Source organism: Pteropus alecto, unplaced genomic scaffold (assembly GCF_000325575.1).
Source record: "Pteropus alecto unplaced genomic scaffold, ASM32557v1 scaffold39, whole genome shotgun sequence".
NCBI classification, from domain to species: Eukaryota; Metazoa; Chordata; class Mammalia; order Chiroptera; family Pteropodidae; genus Pteropus; species Pteropus alecto.
In genome coordinates, this window is record NW_006443568.1 from 9,130,256 (window position 1) to 9,142,192 (window position 11,937).

The following is an 11,937-nucleotide window of genomic DNA, read 5'->3' on the forward strand; positions in this document are numbered from 1 at the left end:
CTGGTCATTCCCCCCGCCCCACACCACACATGGAGCCAGAAAGCAGGGTGGCCGGCGGCATTGTCTGCCCACACAAAGGACAACGGTCCCTTTCAGCCCCAGATGTGGCCCTATGGCCTAGACTGCAGCTGTACCCTGCTCCCCTCCCCTGAGCTAGGGCTGCTTACCGAGCCGGTTGGCAGGATTCCGCTTGAACAGGGCCCGCAGGAGGCTCTGGGCTTCCGTGCTCAGAAACTGGGGCATGCCTAGCTTCGCCCTGAAATAGCCCCAGGTCTTATTAGGGCTGAGCCCCGCCCCAGAGGCCCCATCCCTCCTCCCCCTTCTGTCCAGGTCTAGTTCTCAGCTCAGTCCAGACAAGCCATCCATAAACTCACTGCCCAAAGACTTCTGGGATTCCCCTCCCACAGGCCCTGGTGGATGAAAAGGGGCCCTGGAAAACATAATGCTTCACCCAGAGGGGTGTCACATTAATGGGTGAACCTGAGGTAGGTATAGGGTATCACTCTGGTTCCCAAGCTCTAGGGACAGGCATGAGGGGACTCTGAGGTATCAGGGAGGGGCTGGAGCTTACTTCAGAATCAGTGTCATTGTCTCCTTCCGGTCCTTTCCCTGGAAGGGCAAGGAGCCCGTCAACATCTCAAACTGCAAAGGACAAAGGTCTATTCAGGCTCTGGTCCCATCTCCCATGTCCCCCACCTCCCTCCACCCAGGCCACTGAGCTCCATTGCCAGGATTCTTGCTAGCCTGTTGGAGGTTCACCTGGATCAAGAGTTGTGTCCTTTCCTCTCTGTTAATCAGAACACCAGGAATAGTTCTAGGGCCCCGAAGCTGGGGAGAGACTCAATCCCAGACTGCGGGCACCCCAGGTGGGGCCAAGCCTGGAATCCTTCCCAGGAAGGAAACTACAGCTGGGTAGAGGTGAGGCCAGCTGGGTTGTCAGGGGACAAGAGGAGAGCCTCAGAGACCATCAACCCCGTGACTGTACCAATGGGGAAACTGAGGCCCAAGGCCTGGGCTAGATGCTTTACCCCTGCCGGGCACTCACCATCAACACCCCATAGGACCACCAATCTGCACTGTGGGTGTGGCCCTGGCGGTTGACAACTTCGGGAGCCATGTACTCCACCGTCCCACAGAAGGAATAGGCCTTCTTCTCGTGGTCAATGGCCTCTTTGCTCAGGCCGAAGTCTGCAGCAAGGAGGGGAAGAGGACACATCTTCAGGATCCCCGCCTTCCTTGCTGCCACTCCCTGTACACCACATCCTCCTGCCAGAGGCCTGAGGGCATCACCCCCAGGACATTCAGGAGGAAGCTGAGGCCCAGAGAGGCTAGGTGACTTGCCCAGAGTTATGTGGTGGAGAGCTGGGGTTCAAACCCTGGCCATTGCAAGTCTGGGGCCTGGGCTTTTAACCACTTCCAAGTACCTGGCTTAGCCTCTCAGGAAGAACGAATCCCTCAGCACCAGCACTCAGCCCAGGCCCATCAAGAGCCCATCCTGCCCTCCCCTGGGATCTGAGGGGGCTGGCACCCTCCACTCACCAGTGAGTTTGATGTGGCCCTCCTCATCTAGAAGGATGCTGTAATGGAGAGAAGTCAGGGCCCTTCAGTTGTGGCTCTTTGGTGGGTTCTGATGATGCCACAGGGCTTTGTGGGAGTTGGCCCAGCCCAGAGAAGGTGATCCACCCAGATCCATTTGATGAATGGGTGGGTAGAGCGGGATGCTGCCAGTGCCATGCAGGTGTGCTGCCTACCCTTTTTGCTAATCCTTGAAACTGTGTGAGGTAGGTACTATTATGGCCTCATTTTAAGAATGGGGAAGCTAAGACTTAGGGAGGTTAAAGAACTCCTCATGGTCATAGAGCTAGTGGAGCCAAGATGTAAGGTGGTAGAGACAAAATTTGAGTTTAGGTCTGCCTAAATCTAAGGCCAGAACTCATTTCACCTTAGCACCTGACCCTGGCTCCCGCATTACCATTTGAGGATATTTAGATGTTAAGGAAGATTCTAGAGAAGCCACTTCAAGGAATGACCTTTAATGGTGGCATCTCAGAGGTCACATGGATTAGCAAAAAAGGTAGGTGATGCACCTGCATAGAGGTGCCGGGCCCTTGGTAATGATAGCAGTAGTGATTAGGCAGCCCCCAAGGAGAGCCTGCTGCCACCACCACTCCACTGCACCCCAACCATTCATGGGGCAGTCCAAGGGAGGGGGATTGGACAGAGTCACACCCACCCCCACTGGGGTAGCCCTATTACAGAAGAAGCCCCAGGGCCTGCCTCTGCACTCCCTATGGAGGCTGGGCAGGGCTGGCTGTGGCCTCACTCACTTCTCAGGCTTGAGGTCCCTGTAAATAATGCCCAAGCTGTGCAGGTGGTCTAGGCCCAAGGCCAGCTCGGCCAGGTAAAACTTCACGTCCTCCTCTGTGAACATAACCTGCAATAGGTGGGAGGGAGCTTCAGCTGGGATCACCTCTTCCTCAGAGCTAGGGCATTAGGTAGTCGGTGGCTTCCTGGTCCTGGTCCCTGCCCTTGGGGAGGGCGCTGAGAGACCCCGGTGACACTCACCCTACTCTTTATAAAGGAATGGTTCGAGGTGTGAAATGACTAATATACAAGTCACTCGTTGTGGCCCTATTTGGAAATAGCAAAAGGCTGAGAACAGGCCAAGGGTCGGACAGCAGAAGATGGGAGTAACTGCCTCTCCTTGCGTGACAGAGTGCTGTGCAGCCACAAACTACAAGGAGTTTCCCCACGTCCTGATACGGATTGATCTGTAAGATATATTGTCTTGAAAAAAGAAGATACAGAACAGTATCACAGAATGGTACTTTTTACGTAAGAAAGTGGGGGGTTGGGGTTCAGAACAAATATCAGAATGGTTTGTATTTCCAAAGAAACATGGGAAGCTTAAACAAGAAACCAATAAAAATGTTTACTTATGTAGGGGTAGAGGGGCTCAATGAAAAATTTTCTTTTCAATCATGTAAATGTATTACCTATTCAAACATTAAAATAACATCTGAAAAATTTTTTAAAAGTTTGCTTCTCTTCTAAAGTTTGAATTGTATCAATGATCTCATTTTTATTTCTGGCTCAAATTCCTTTATATCAGATCAAAATCCTTTGGTTAATAACTGGGACATAACATCATGGTATCTAGCTTTCTGGCGGGGGGTGGAGGGGAGGAGGATTTGGGCTTTTCCTCACCCTTACAGTCCTGCCTCACAGCCTTGGAAGACCGGAGGCGGAGAGGTAAGCGCCACACTTAGCTCCCCGTTATCACAGTGGCATCGGACCAAGGGCCTGATCCTCCCAGACCCATCTTGGGGAAAACTCTCAGAGGCTTTGCCAGGGTTTGGGCTCTGTCCCAGGTGGGTTCCTGGGTCAGAGACTGCTAGGCAGGCCTAGGTGGTCCCAGGTCCAAGCCTCATTGAACATATCCTTCGCAGGGCCCTGGGACGGGGGCCTCATTGTCTCCCCAAGCTCTATCCTGGGGCCCTCTAGTAGTGGGGTGCCAGCTCACCTCTTTAGAGAGCCGTGTGAAGAGGTCCCCGCCACGCAAGAAGTCCAGAATAAGATAGAGCTTGCCCTCGGTCTGGAAGGCTGGGGAGAGGGGAAAAGGCAATGGTGGAACCAGTTGGGCTCTGCCCCCAGCTCCCTTGGCCTGCTAGGAGGTGGGCAACGTACAGCGAGGGCAGAGGCTGGCAGGTAGGGTGGGAGCTTAGGTAGGGTTTGTGGTCTCACCATAGTGCAGCTTTACCACAAATGGGTGGTTTACATCAGCCAGGATGTCTCTTTCCATCTTGGTCCGAACGCGGTCACGCACTGGCCAGATGAGAAAGGTGGTCACTAAGAGTCTAGCCTCCCTCCAGCCCTGGCTAGGAAGGGCTCTCTTTTCTACTTGTTCCTTACATCTCATGGCAGTGCCCAGAGCTGGCCTCTTGGTGCCCTGCCCATCCCTCTGGCCCCATCTCCCGCCATGCACCATGATGGGCCGGCCATTCAACCCAGCCAGTCTAAGCAACCCATTCCTCTGTGTGCCCTCAGCCTTTGCCTTTGGGGCTCCCCTGAGATGCCTTCACCAGCCCCCTCGCCGTCTGACATAAAAATCTCCAACCCCAGTCTGGTGAGAACAGTCACTCAGGGAGCTAGTTAGAAAGGCAGATTCCCTGGGTCTCAAATTCAGATTCATGGATCTGAGCAAGAACCCCCGGCTCAACACCAAATACACATGTATTTTTTCAAAGAGTAAAAGTCCCTAGGAAATTCTGATCATCAGCAGGTTCTTCTCCGACTCAGTTTAGGCCTCACCTATTCCAGGAAGTCTTCCTTAACCTGCCAAGCTGAGTTAAGGCCCTCTCTCCTACAGTGCTTGCTTCCCCATCTTGAGCACCTTTTACCAAACTCTATTTTAATGTTCATGTTTCCCTCATCAGACATGTCAGGAACCATGCTGGAGTTAACTATGCCAGTCAGTTTCTCAAATTCACCTTACATTTTCAAACTGCCCTTACACTTTTGCTCAGGCAAACAGTTCCTCCTTCCTGGGGTACCCTTCTCAACTCATTCTTCAAGGCACAGCTCAAATGGCTACTCCTTATGTGAGCCTACCCCCTGGGAGGCTGCATCTACCTTCCCCTGGGCTCCCAGGTCACTACACTGCAGGGTTTGCTCAGCCTCTCCAGCCCCAGCCTGAGAGCCCTTCAAAGCAGGGACCAAGTTTTTTCATCCTTCTCATTCCCAGTGGCTCCCACTGTCCTTCCTGGAGAATGACTCCCACTCCTACCAGCCTGGCCTTGGGGCACCAAATCTAAACAACCCCACAGAGAGTCCCCTCAATGGGCCATATGACCCCTAATGTCCCCAAGGCCAACACTTCCAATCCCCCGACACCCCCACACACACCTCACCCTGGCCTGGGCCTGCTCCACCCGGTCAGGCCACCTTGGTTCCCAGGCCAGTCAGAGTCACTTCCTAGCCCAAAGCCCACTACCAACCACTCTCACACCTTCTGTAAGTGCTGGCATTCTAGACCTGGGCTTGGGCTCCCTCTAAACTGCTCTGCCATCCATCCCCATGGCCCTGCCTCGACTCATCCTCTCCTGCCCACCCAGCTGCCTCCCTGAGCTCCCTGCCTCTTCCTTCACATGCTTCTCCACCCTGAGAAGTCTCCCTCAGACACTTCTGACATTATGAAGCAACTCTGCTAACAGAGGCCTTGCCCAACCAACCTGACACCTGATATCTGAAGGACCCCAGCACAGACACGCCACACTCCCCCTGCCTCCTTCCAGACAGTCACCTTTAGCTACATCATTGGCACTTGGCTTAGTGGCTGGGGGTGCGGTTAACCCTGGAAGTCTTTTCTTCTGAATGGACCCTGTCTTCACCATAAGGTAGGTGGGTGGGTGGGTCAGGAGTGGCTGAGACCAGGACTGTGTCTCCACCTTCAGACCCGGCACTCCTGGAGACAGAGCTATCTCCTTCATCAGACTTAAGGCCCTAGACAGCTGGGCTGCCTCCCTTGATCCTGTGCCCAGCCTGGGCTCTACATGGGGAGGTGCCCTCCACTCACCTTTCAGCGTTGCCTTCTTTAGTACCTTCATGGCATACAGGTGCCCACTGTCGGGCCGGGTGACCTTCCGCACCAGGAAGACCTGAGAAGGAAGCATGGGGAAAGCAGAGAAGAAGCTGGGGACGGGGCTGAGCCCTGTCAGGGCCCACCCTCCAGGTCCCAGGCTGACCTCTAACTTTTCTGAGTACTTCACCTTTTGCCCTCCATGGGTAACAAGGTGACCACTCATACCTCCTTCAGACCCATCAACCCTTGCCCTCTGACCCTTTGAACCCCAAGGTGACTCCTCACCCCCACCTCTGACATGACCAGTACTTCACTCCCAGCTGTGGACTCAAGACTCACTTTGCCAAAGGATCCCTGGCCCAGAACCTTGAGCAGCTCAAAATGGGACGGGTCAGCCTTCTCAGAGCCAGCCTTGACATGGTGCGTGATGGAGATCTCCTTGAGGACGCCCTCATCCTGACAGAGGAATGGAGCTGGTGGGTACAGTGGGCCCCATCTGGGCAGCATGGGGCACATCCCCCCATTCAAGTCCACTCCCCCCAGACCTCAGCAGACAGGGCCCCGTAGGCCCAACCAGAAAGCTGCCCTGACAGGGCCAGCCTCCAGATTCATTAATACCAAAGGTTCTCAAAGGCTGGGGAAGGTCAAACCACCAAGGTGCCTTCTGCTCCTATTGCTCCTGATGCTCCGGCCTGGTCACGCCGGCCCAAAGGGATGCCCAGGCACCACTAGGCTGGCCAGGCTGAGACAACCCCAGGCTCTGGCTGAGGCCCACAGACCTGCCCCAGGTCCTCCCCTCCCCCTGTTGTGAAGGTTTTGGTTTTACCACAATAGGAAGTAGAGTTTGTTCTCATATTGGGGAGGCAGAGCTGGGCTTTTGTTCCTGGACAGGATGGGTGACGGGATCCCTCTAGCCAGAAGGATAGAGTTCAGAAGCATAGGGACCCAAGAGTCACCTGGGAGTCCCCCACCAACCCAGCAAGTGCCAGTATGGGGTGGGTAGGAGCTAAGGCCAGAGACTCTCTGCCCCACTCCCTGCTGCATTTCCTGAAAGTTCCTTCATACAAGCATACTAGAAACTTCTCGCCAGGCCCTAGTTGTTCTAGGTACCCTCTGCCCTCCCACCATTCTGCCAGTGTTACCCTGGAGACTGAAGTGCCTTCTCACTTCCCCAGGAAGCAAGTCTAGGCAGGGTCCACTCACCCAGCAGGGCCAGGCCTGGGCTAAGAGAGGCCAAAGCCAGTGGAGGCCAAACTGGCTGCCCAGGCACCTGCTCCATGGGCCACAGCCAGGCCAGCTCATCCGGGCAAACTCACCAAGTCCCGCCTGGAGCCAGAGCCAGGACCAGGGGCAGGCAGAGAGGTCTGGCTGATCCTGGGCCGCTGCTTCCTGGGCAGCCAGGGGAGCAGGTCCAAGAGCCGCAGACGGGGCGGCTTGGGATCCTGCTCCATCCGCCCGGCAGGGCCGAGGCACCATGGCAGGAGCAGGCAGCGTCCGGGGCTGCCTCAGAGGTGGCCGGGCCCAAGGCGGATGTGCAGGGTGAGGGCGGGGGCTGGGCCTGGTCCGCCAATCACTCAGGGCCTGTGGTTTCCTAGCTCCAAGCCGACACCCTCATGTTCCCTTCCTCTCTCTTCCCCCCTCCCCACTGCCTAAGGGCTGCCCTCTGCCCCCCTCATCCTCTCTATGGGCCTGCAAAGGGGAAAGCCCCATGCCAACCCAGCTGCTGTGGAACAGATAGGTACCCAACAGATAGAAACAGGCACCCAACATGTAGAGGCAGAAATAGAGGGACACTCAAAAGGCAGAGACAGGCACTCAGTAGGTGAAGACAGATGAAGGCGGACATCCAACAGGCAGAGGCAGGAAGGTACACATGCCCAACAGGCAGGAATGGATAAAGGACAAATATCCAACAGGTGGAGACAGATGGGGACAGGTACCCAAGCAGCAGAAGTAGAAGAGGACTCATACCTAAGAGGCAGAGGTGGACAGAGACTCATATCTAACATGCAGAGGCAAATAGGGACACATATCCAACAGGCAAAGGCAGATGGGGACATATACCCAGTAGGCAGAGACAGATGGGGACCCAGCAGGCAGAGGCAGATGGGGACTTGCATCCAACAGGTGGAAGCAGATGGGGAAACATACTCAACAGGCAGAGACAGAAGGGGATATGAACCAACAGACACCTAACACATGACATGTACCCAACAGGTGAAGACAGGTACTCATCAAGTACAGACAGAGACAAGAGCCCAACAACAGAGGCATGTGGGCAGCAGACAGAGACAGCCAGTCAAGAGGCCCAAGCAGACAGACAGGTACCCAAGGCAGACACAGGGGCAGGAAAGACACAGCTACCCAGAAAGTCAGACCCTGGACTCAAAGGCAGAGCTCTGGTTCTTGCTGGTCTGCCTGAGAGTGGTGAAAGAGGTAAGGGGATGTCACCTGCAAACTCTCAGCACTTGGGAGAATAGTCCAGTATTTGTGGCAGACTCATCTCTGAGGTCTTCTATTTCTCTGGGATTTCACTCCCCCTGAGGGGTGGCCCAGGACTAAGAAAGTAGACCAAGAGGGACATCTGAGTACAATCTGATGGCTTTGACTCTGATCCAAATATCCCCAAAGCTGTTATGCCCATTTCGGGAACAGGAAACTGAGGTCCAGAGGGCAGCGATTCACCAAGCTCAAAGTGAACCAGTGGCAGAGCCGGCTTGAATCCAAGTCCTTCCCCTGGTTATTGCCTGGACTGCGGTCGGCAGGCCTCAAGTGCTGGGAAAAGGTGGGCAGGCAAGTCAGCCACAGCTATGTCCTGCCCATCCAAGCCTGTCCCCTCCCTCAGTACTAGGGTCAGTCTGGGAACTTCCTATTCTAGGTCTTGACCCTCGCAGACACAGCCCCATCTTCAGAGGACCTTGAACAAAAGCCACAAAAGCTGCAGCCACAAAAAGCTACAGGCTAATCAGGCCGCTGTATATAATCCCGGGTGGGACAGGAAGAAAGCCTGGCTCAGAGAGGTGCTGGGGGTGGGGGTGGGGGGAATCACACAGCAACCCTTGCCCACCCCACCCTGAGGTCTGAGCCTCCACCTGTCTGTCTCTGACTGAGAACACTCCCTGGGGACAGAGCCAATCACCCAGAAACCCCAAGGGACAGAACCACCCCTAAAGCCATTACTTGCCCAGAGTCATGGTGACAGACACCACTGGAGGCAGGCCAACCCTCTGCTCACCTTTCTGGGACAGGGGAGTGAGTCTCTCTCAACCCTGGGTAAATCTGCCGGGGTCTGCATGGTGGGGCTCAAGCCAGTGGCCAGAGGGCCCCGTTACTCTCTTTACTTCTGCTTTTCAGACTTGCCGGCCCAGAAGGCAGGGTCCCTGACCCCCTCCTTCTCACTTCCCCCTCTGCAGGGAGGAGGGACAGAAGATGGGTCAGGCTCCCCAACTGAGGGGATACTGCAGACCCCAAGCCCATGACTGCAGCGGGGAGGGCAGAGACACACCTCTCCTCATCTCCTCTGATCCCAAAGAGGGGAGACTGGAACACAAAGTCCCAAGGTGATGAGGTGCTGACAGTGCGTATCCAGCACCTGCAAACATCCTCTTGAGAGAACGAGGGGCAGAGTCAGCAACGCCATGAGCTCTGACTGCCACAGCCCAGAGCGTGGATACTCCTTCCCCCACAGTGACCTTCCCACGGCTGGGCCCACCCAAAATGGCAGCCCACAGAGCAGGCACGACCACACCCAGCCCTGCCCTGAAGAGCCTGCCAGTCCAGGGCCCTGGGATGGGCAAGGGGGTAAAAAGGCCCTGGCAACAACCCACAGAGGTCTGAGAGGAGCACGTAGCCTGGGGCAGGGGTTAACCAGGCCCAGCCCTCTTCCACATGGCCTCGCTGCATCATTCACACCAGTATACCCACAGGAACTGACACACACACAAACACACACAGGCTGGTAATCGGAAACCATTTCCACAGACATCCCCTATGTGGAAACACACGCCCCCGTGTACACACGGACTTCCCCTTCCAGCCCTCACGGGGCTTCCAATAACAGTCTGATGATGGTCTGCCAGGGTTGTGAATGATGCTTCCTTAGACTGAGGCCTCTCGTTTCACCCCAGCTTCTTCGGGTAGGGGTTTAGAGGCTGGGACAGCCCTGGGAACCCCAAAGCTCTCTGGTCTAGTGCCAGCTGCATTCCCCCCCAACCCTTAAGTCCCTGAGAAGAAAAGGAAGACGCTCTGCAGCTAGTGGGGTACAGGAAGGGGCAATAGGAAGGAAACGGTCTCAGAAGTGCCTTCACTAAAGGGTATGTGCAGGGCCTGTGAAGCCTCTGGGTGACAGGAGGGGAAGGACAGACACCAGACCACATCCCTTGGTCCCTGCCCCATACTCCCCTATCAATACTTCCTCTTATTTACTTCCTTCCACAAGACAGCTGCAAGAGAAGCCCAGAGTCCCCTAGCCCAATCCCTGGTCCCTAGGGTCACCACCGTGGGGATCCTTCCACCAGCTATAGCCCAAGCCCACCTGCCAATCCCTGGCCCTAATGGACACCAATATCCCCTTCCCCAGCTGGCAGCATCTGTAGGGCCTCCCAGACACTGTCCCCTCTGGTGAGACATATGTTCCCAGACATGTCTCCCAGCACCCCTCTGGGCAGGTGAGGATGGGTCCAACAGGCATCCCCGATGGGAGAGCTCTTGGGCACTGGCCTCGGGCACTAGGTAGGATTGGCATGGAGCGACAATGAGAATTGTGCCTCCTATAAATTGAGCATTTATTACATGAGGACATTCCTTCCTTCAACCTTTGCTGATGTGGATTCTGCCAGGTCCTGTGTCTAAGGGAGGTACTGTCACCCCATTTCAGGATGTGGAAACTAGACTCAGAGTCATGTGACTTGCCCAAGGCCACATGGCTAGAAAGGAGGAGAGCTAAGAGCAAAATCAAAGTCTGTTTGCTCCCAAAGCCTACACTCCTAAGCATTTCATTACTGCCCTCCCTGCAAAGATGGCCAGCCAGCCTCCCCTTTGGATATCACTCACAGCTACTGTTCCCCTGCTTTGTCCCCATGCCAGGAGCCACACACTAAGAGTCATACATGGCAAGGCAGACTCAGGCCTTGACCTCAGGTATAGATTCAGAAAATAAATACATGATAACAAAACACAACTGTTCAGGGACAGAGCTGCAGTCAGGTGTGGTAACCATCTGCCTGGAGTGAGGTCCCGGAACCTTCCAGAGAGGGGGCAGTTCAAATGGACCCTAAGAAGGAACAGGAATTGGCCAAGTAGAAAGGAGAAAAAAGACGCTTCATGTACAGAGACCAGTATGAATGAGAGGCTTGAGGCCAGGGGTGCTGAAAAGTGGGAAGCTGAGCTGTCCACTCACTAGCTGAGTGCTCCCAGGCAAACTCTCTCCTTGTCTGAGTCTCAGCTTCCTCTTCTGTAAAACAGAGGTTAAAATGACATGTTCCACTCTCAAAAGGTTGCTTCTAGAAGCAAAATGGGCCACAGCAGCATAGGGACATTGTACACAGAATTTCTCCCTGTATTAGATGAGCAGACTTATTGCTGCAGTGTCTTCTCTGGGCAGGCAGAAGGGACAGAGCCCACCCACAGGGTCCCAGGTACTGGGAGGGTGGGCTAGTCTGCCCTGGCCAGTCCAAGGGACGTTTCCCCCAACACCTGAGGCTCTCGAGGCTCCCTGAAGTCCACAGTCACATCCTGCCTGTGCTCCAGCCAGAGGAGCAAGAGGGATCCGGGAGGGATCAGGGTTTCATAAACAGGAAGAGAGGAGGGGAGGGGGGAGATGCTCAGCTCTCAAAATAGACCTGCAGGCGTTTCAAAGGGGTCCAGCTCCGGAGATCGCAGGGGGAGGGGCCCTGGGGTGCCCAGTCCACCCCTAGGAAAGGAGGGAGGGTAAATAGAACCCCAGTGTGCCTGAGGACACTAGGTGCGCCTGGGGTGCTGAAAAGACTCAGGGAGCTCTCACCATAGACTGCTGTCCACAGGATGGCTGCTAAGCCCCAAATCCCCCTTCCTGCTGGAAACGAATAAAATAAACAAGCATCGAACACCAACACTATGCCTCACACTTTGTTAGATTCTTTCATTTATATGCATCCCATGCCCTCCTCCAGGTGCCCCTGAGGGATGGACTTTATTCTCCTTCTACAAGAAAAGCATCTGAGCCTCAGAGTCAAACCACTTGTCCAAGGTTATAAGGCAAACAGGAAAGAGAGGCAAGATTCTGAACTCAGAATGCCTGACTCTCAAGCCCCCTTCCGCCGCCTCTTCTCCAGCTGGAAGGCCCCACTTCTCTCTCCAACTGCCCAAATCCTGCTTTC

At 55.0% G+C, this 11,937-nt stretch overlaps 1 protein-coding gene across 2 annotated transcripts in view; it reads right to left on the reverse strand.

The window, feature by feature from the left end:
• Positions 1-11,937, reverse strand: part of RPS6KA1 (ribosomal protein S6 kinase A1) — a 29,937-nt gene that overhangs the window by 15,534 nt on the left and 2,466 nt on the right. The window contains exons 1-10 of one of the 2 annotated variants that reach the window (XM_006924383.3): positions 6,898-7,076; positions 5,921-6,037; positions 5,576-5,657; positions 3,745-3,825; positions 3,524-3,603; positions 2,328-2,434; positions 1,540-1,577; positions 1,046-1,188; positions 572-642; positions 168-256 (exon numbers count right to left, since the gene is read on the reverse strand). In XM_006924383.3, the coding sequence (XP_006924445.1) occupies positions 168-256; positions 572-642; positions 1,046-1,188; positions 1,540-1,577; positions 2,328-2,434; positions 3,524-3,603; positions 3,745-3,825; positions 5,576-5,657; positions 5,921-6,037; positions 6,898-7,032 (943 nt within the window). In that variant the 5' untranslated portion in view covers positions 7,033-7,076. Of the gene's footprint in view, positions 1-167; positions 257-571; positions 643-1,045; positions 1,189-1,539; positions 1,578-2,327; positions 2,435-3,523; positions 3,604-3,744; positions 3,826-5,575; positions 5,658-5,920; positions 6,038-6,897; positions 7,077-11,937 lie in introns of those variants that run through there. The other variant, XM_015598997.2, reaches the window with a different exon arrangement.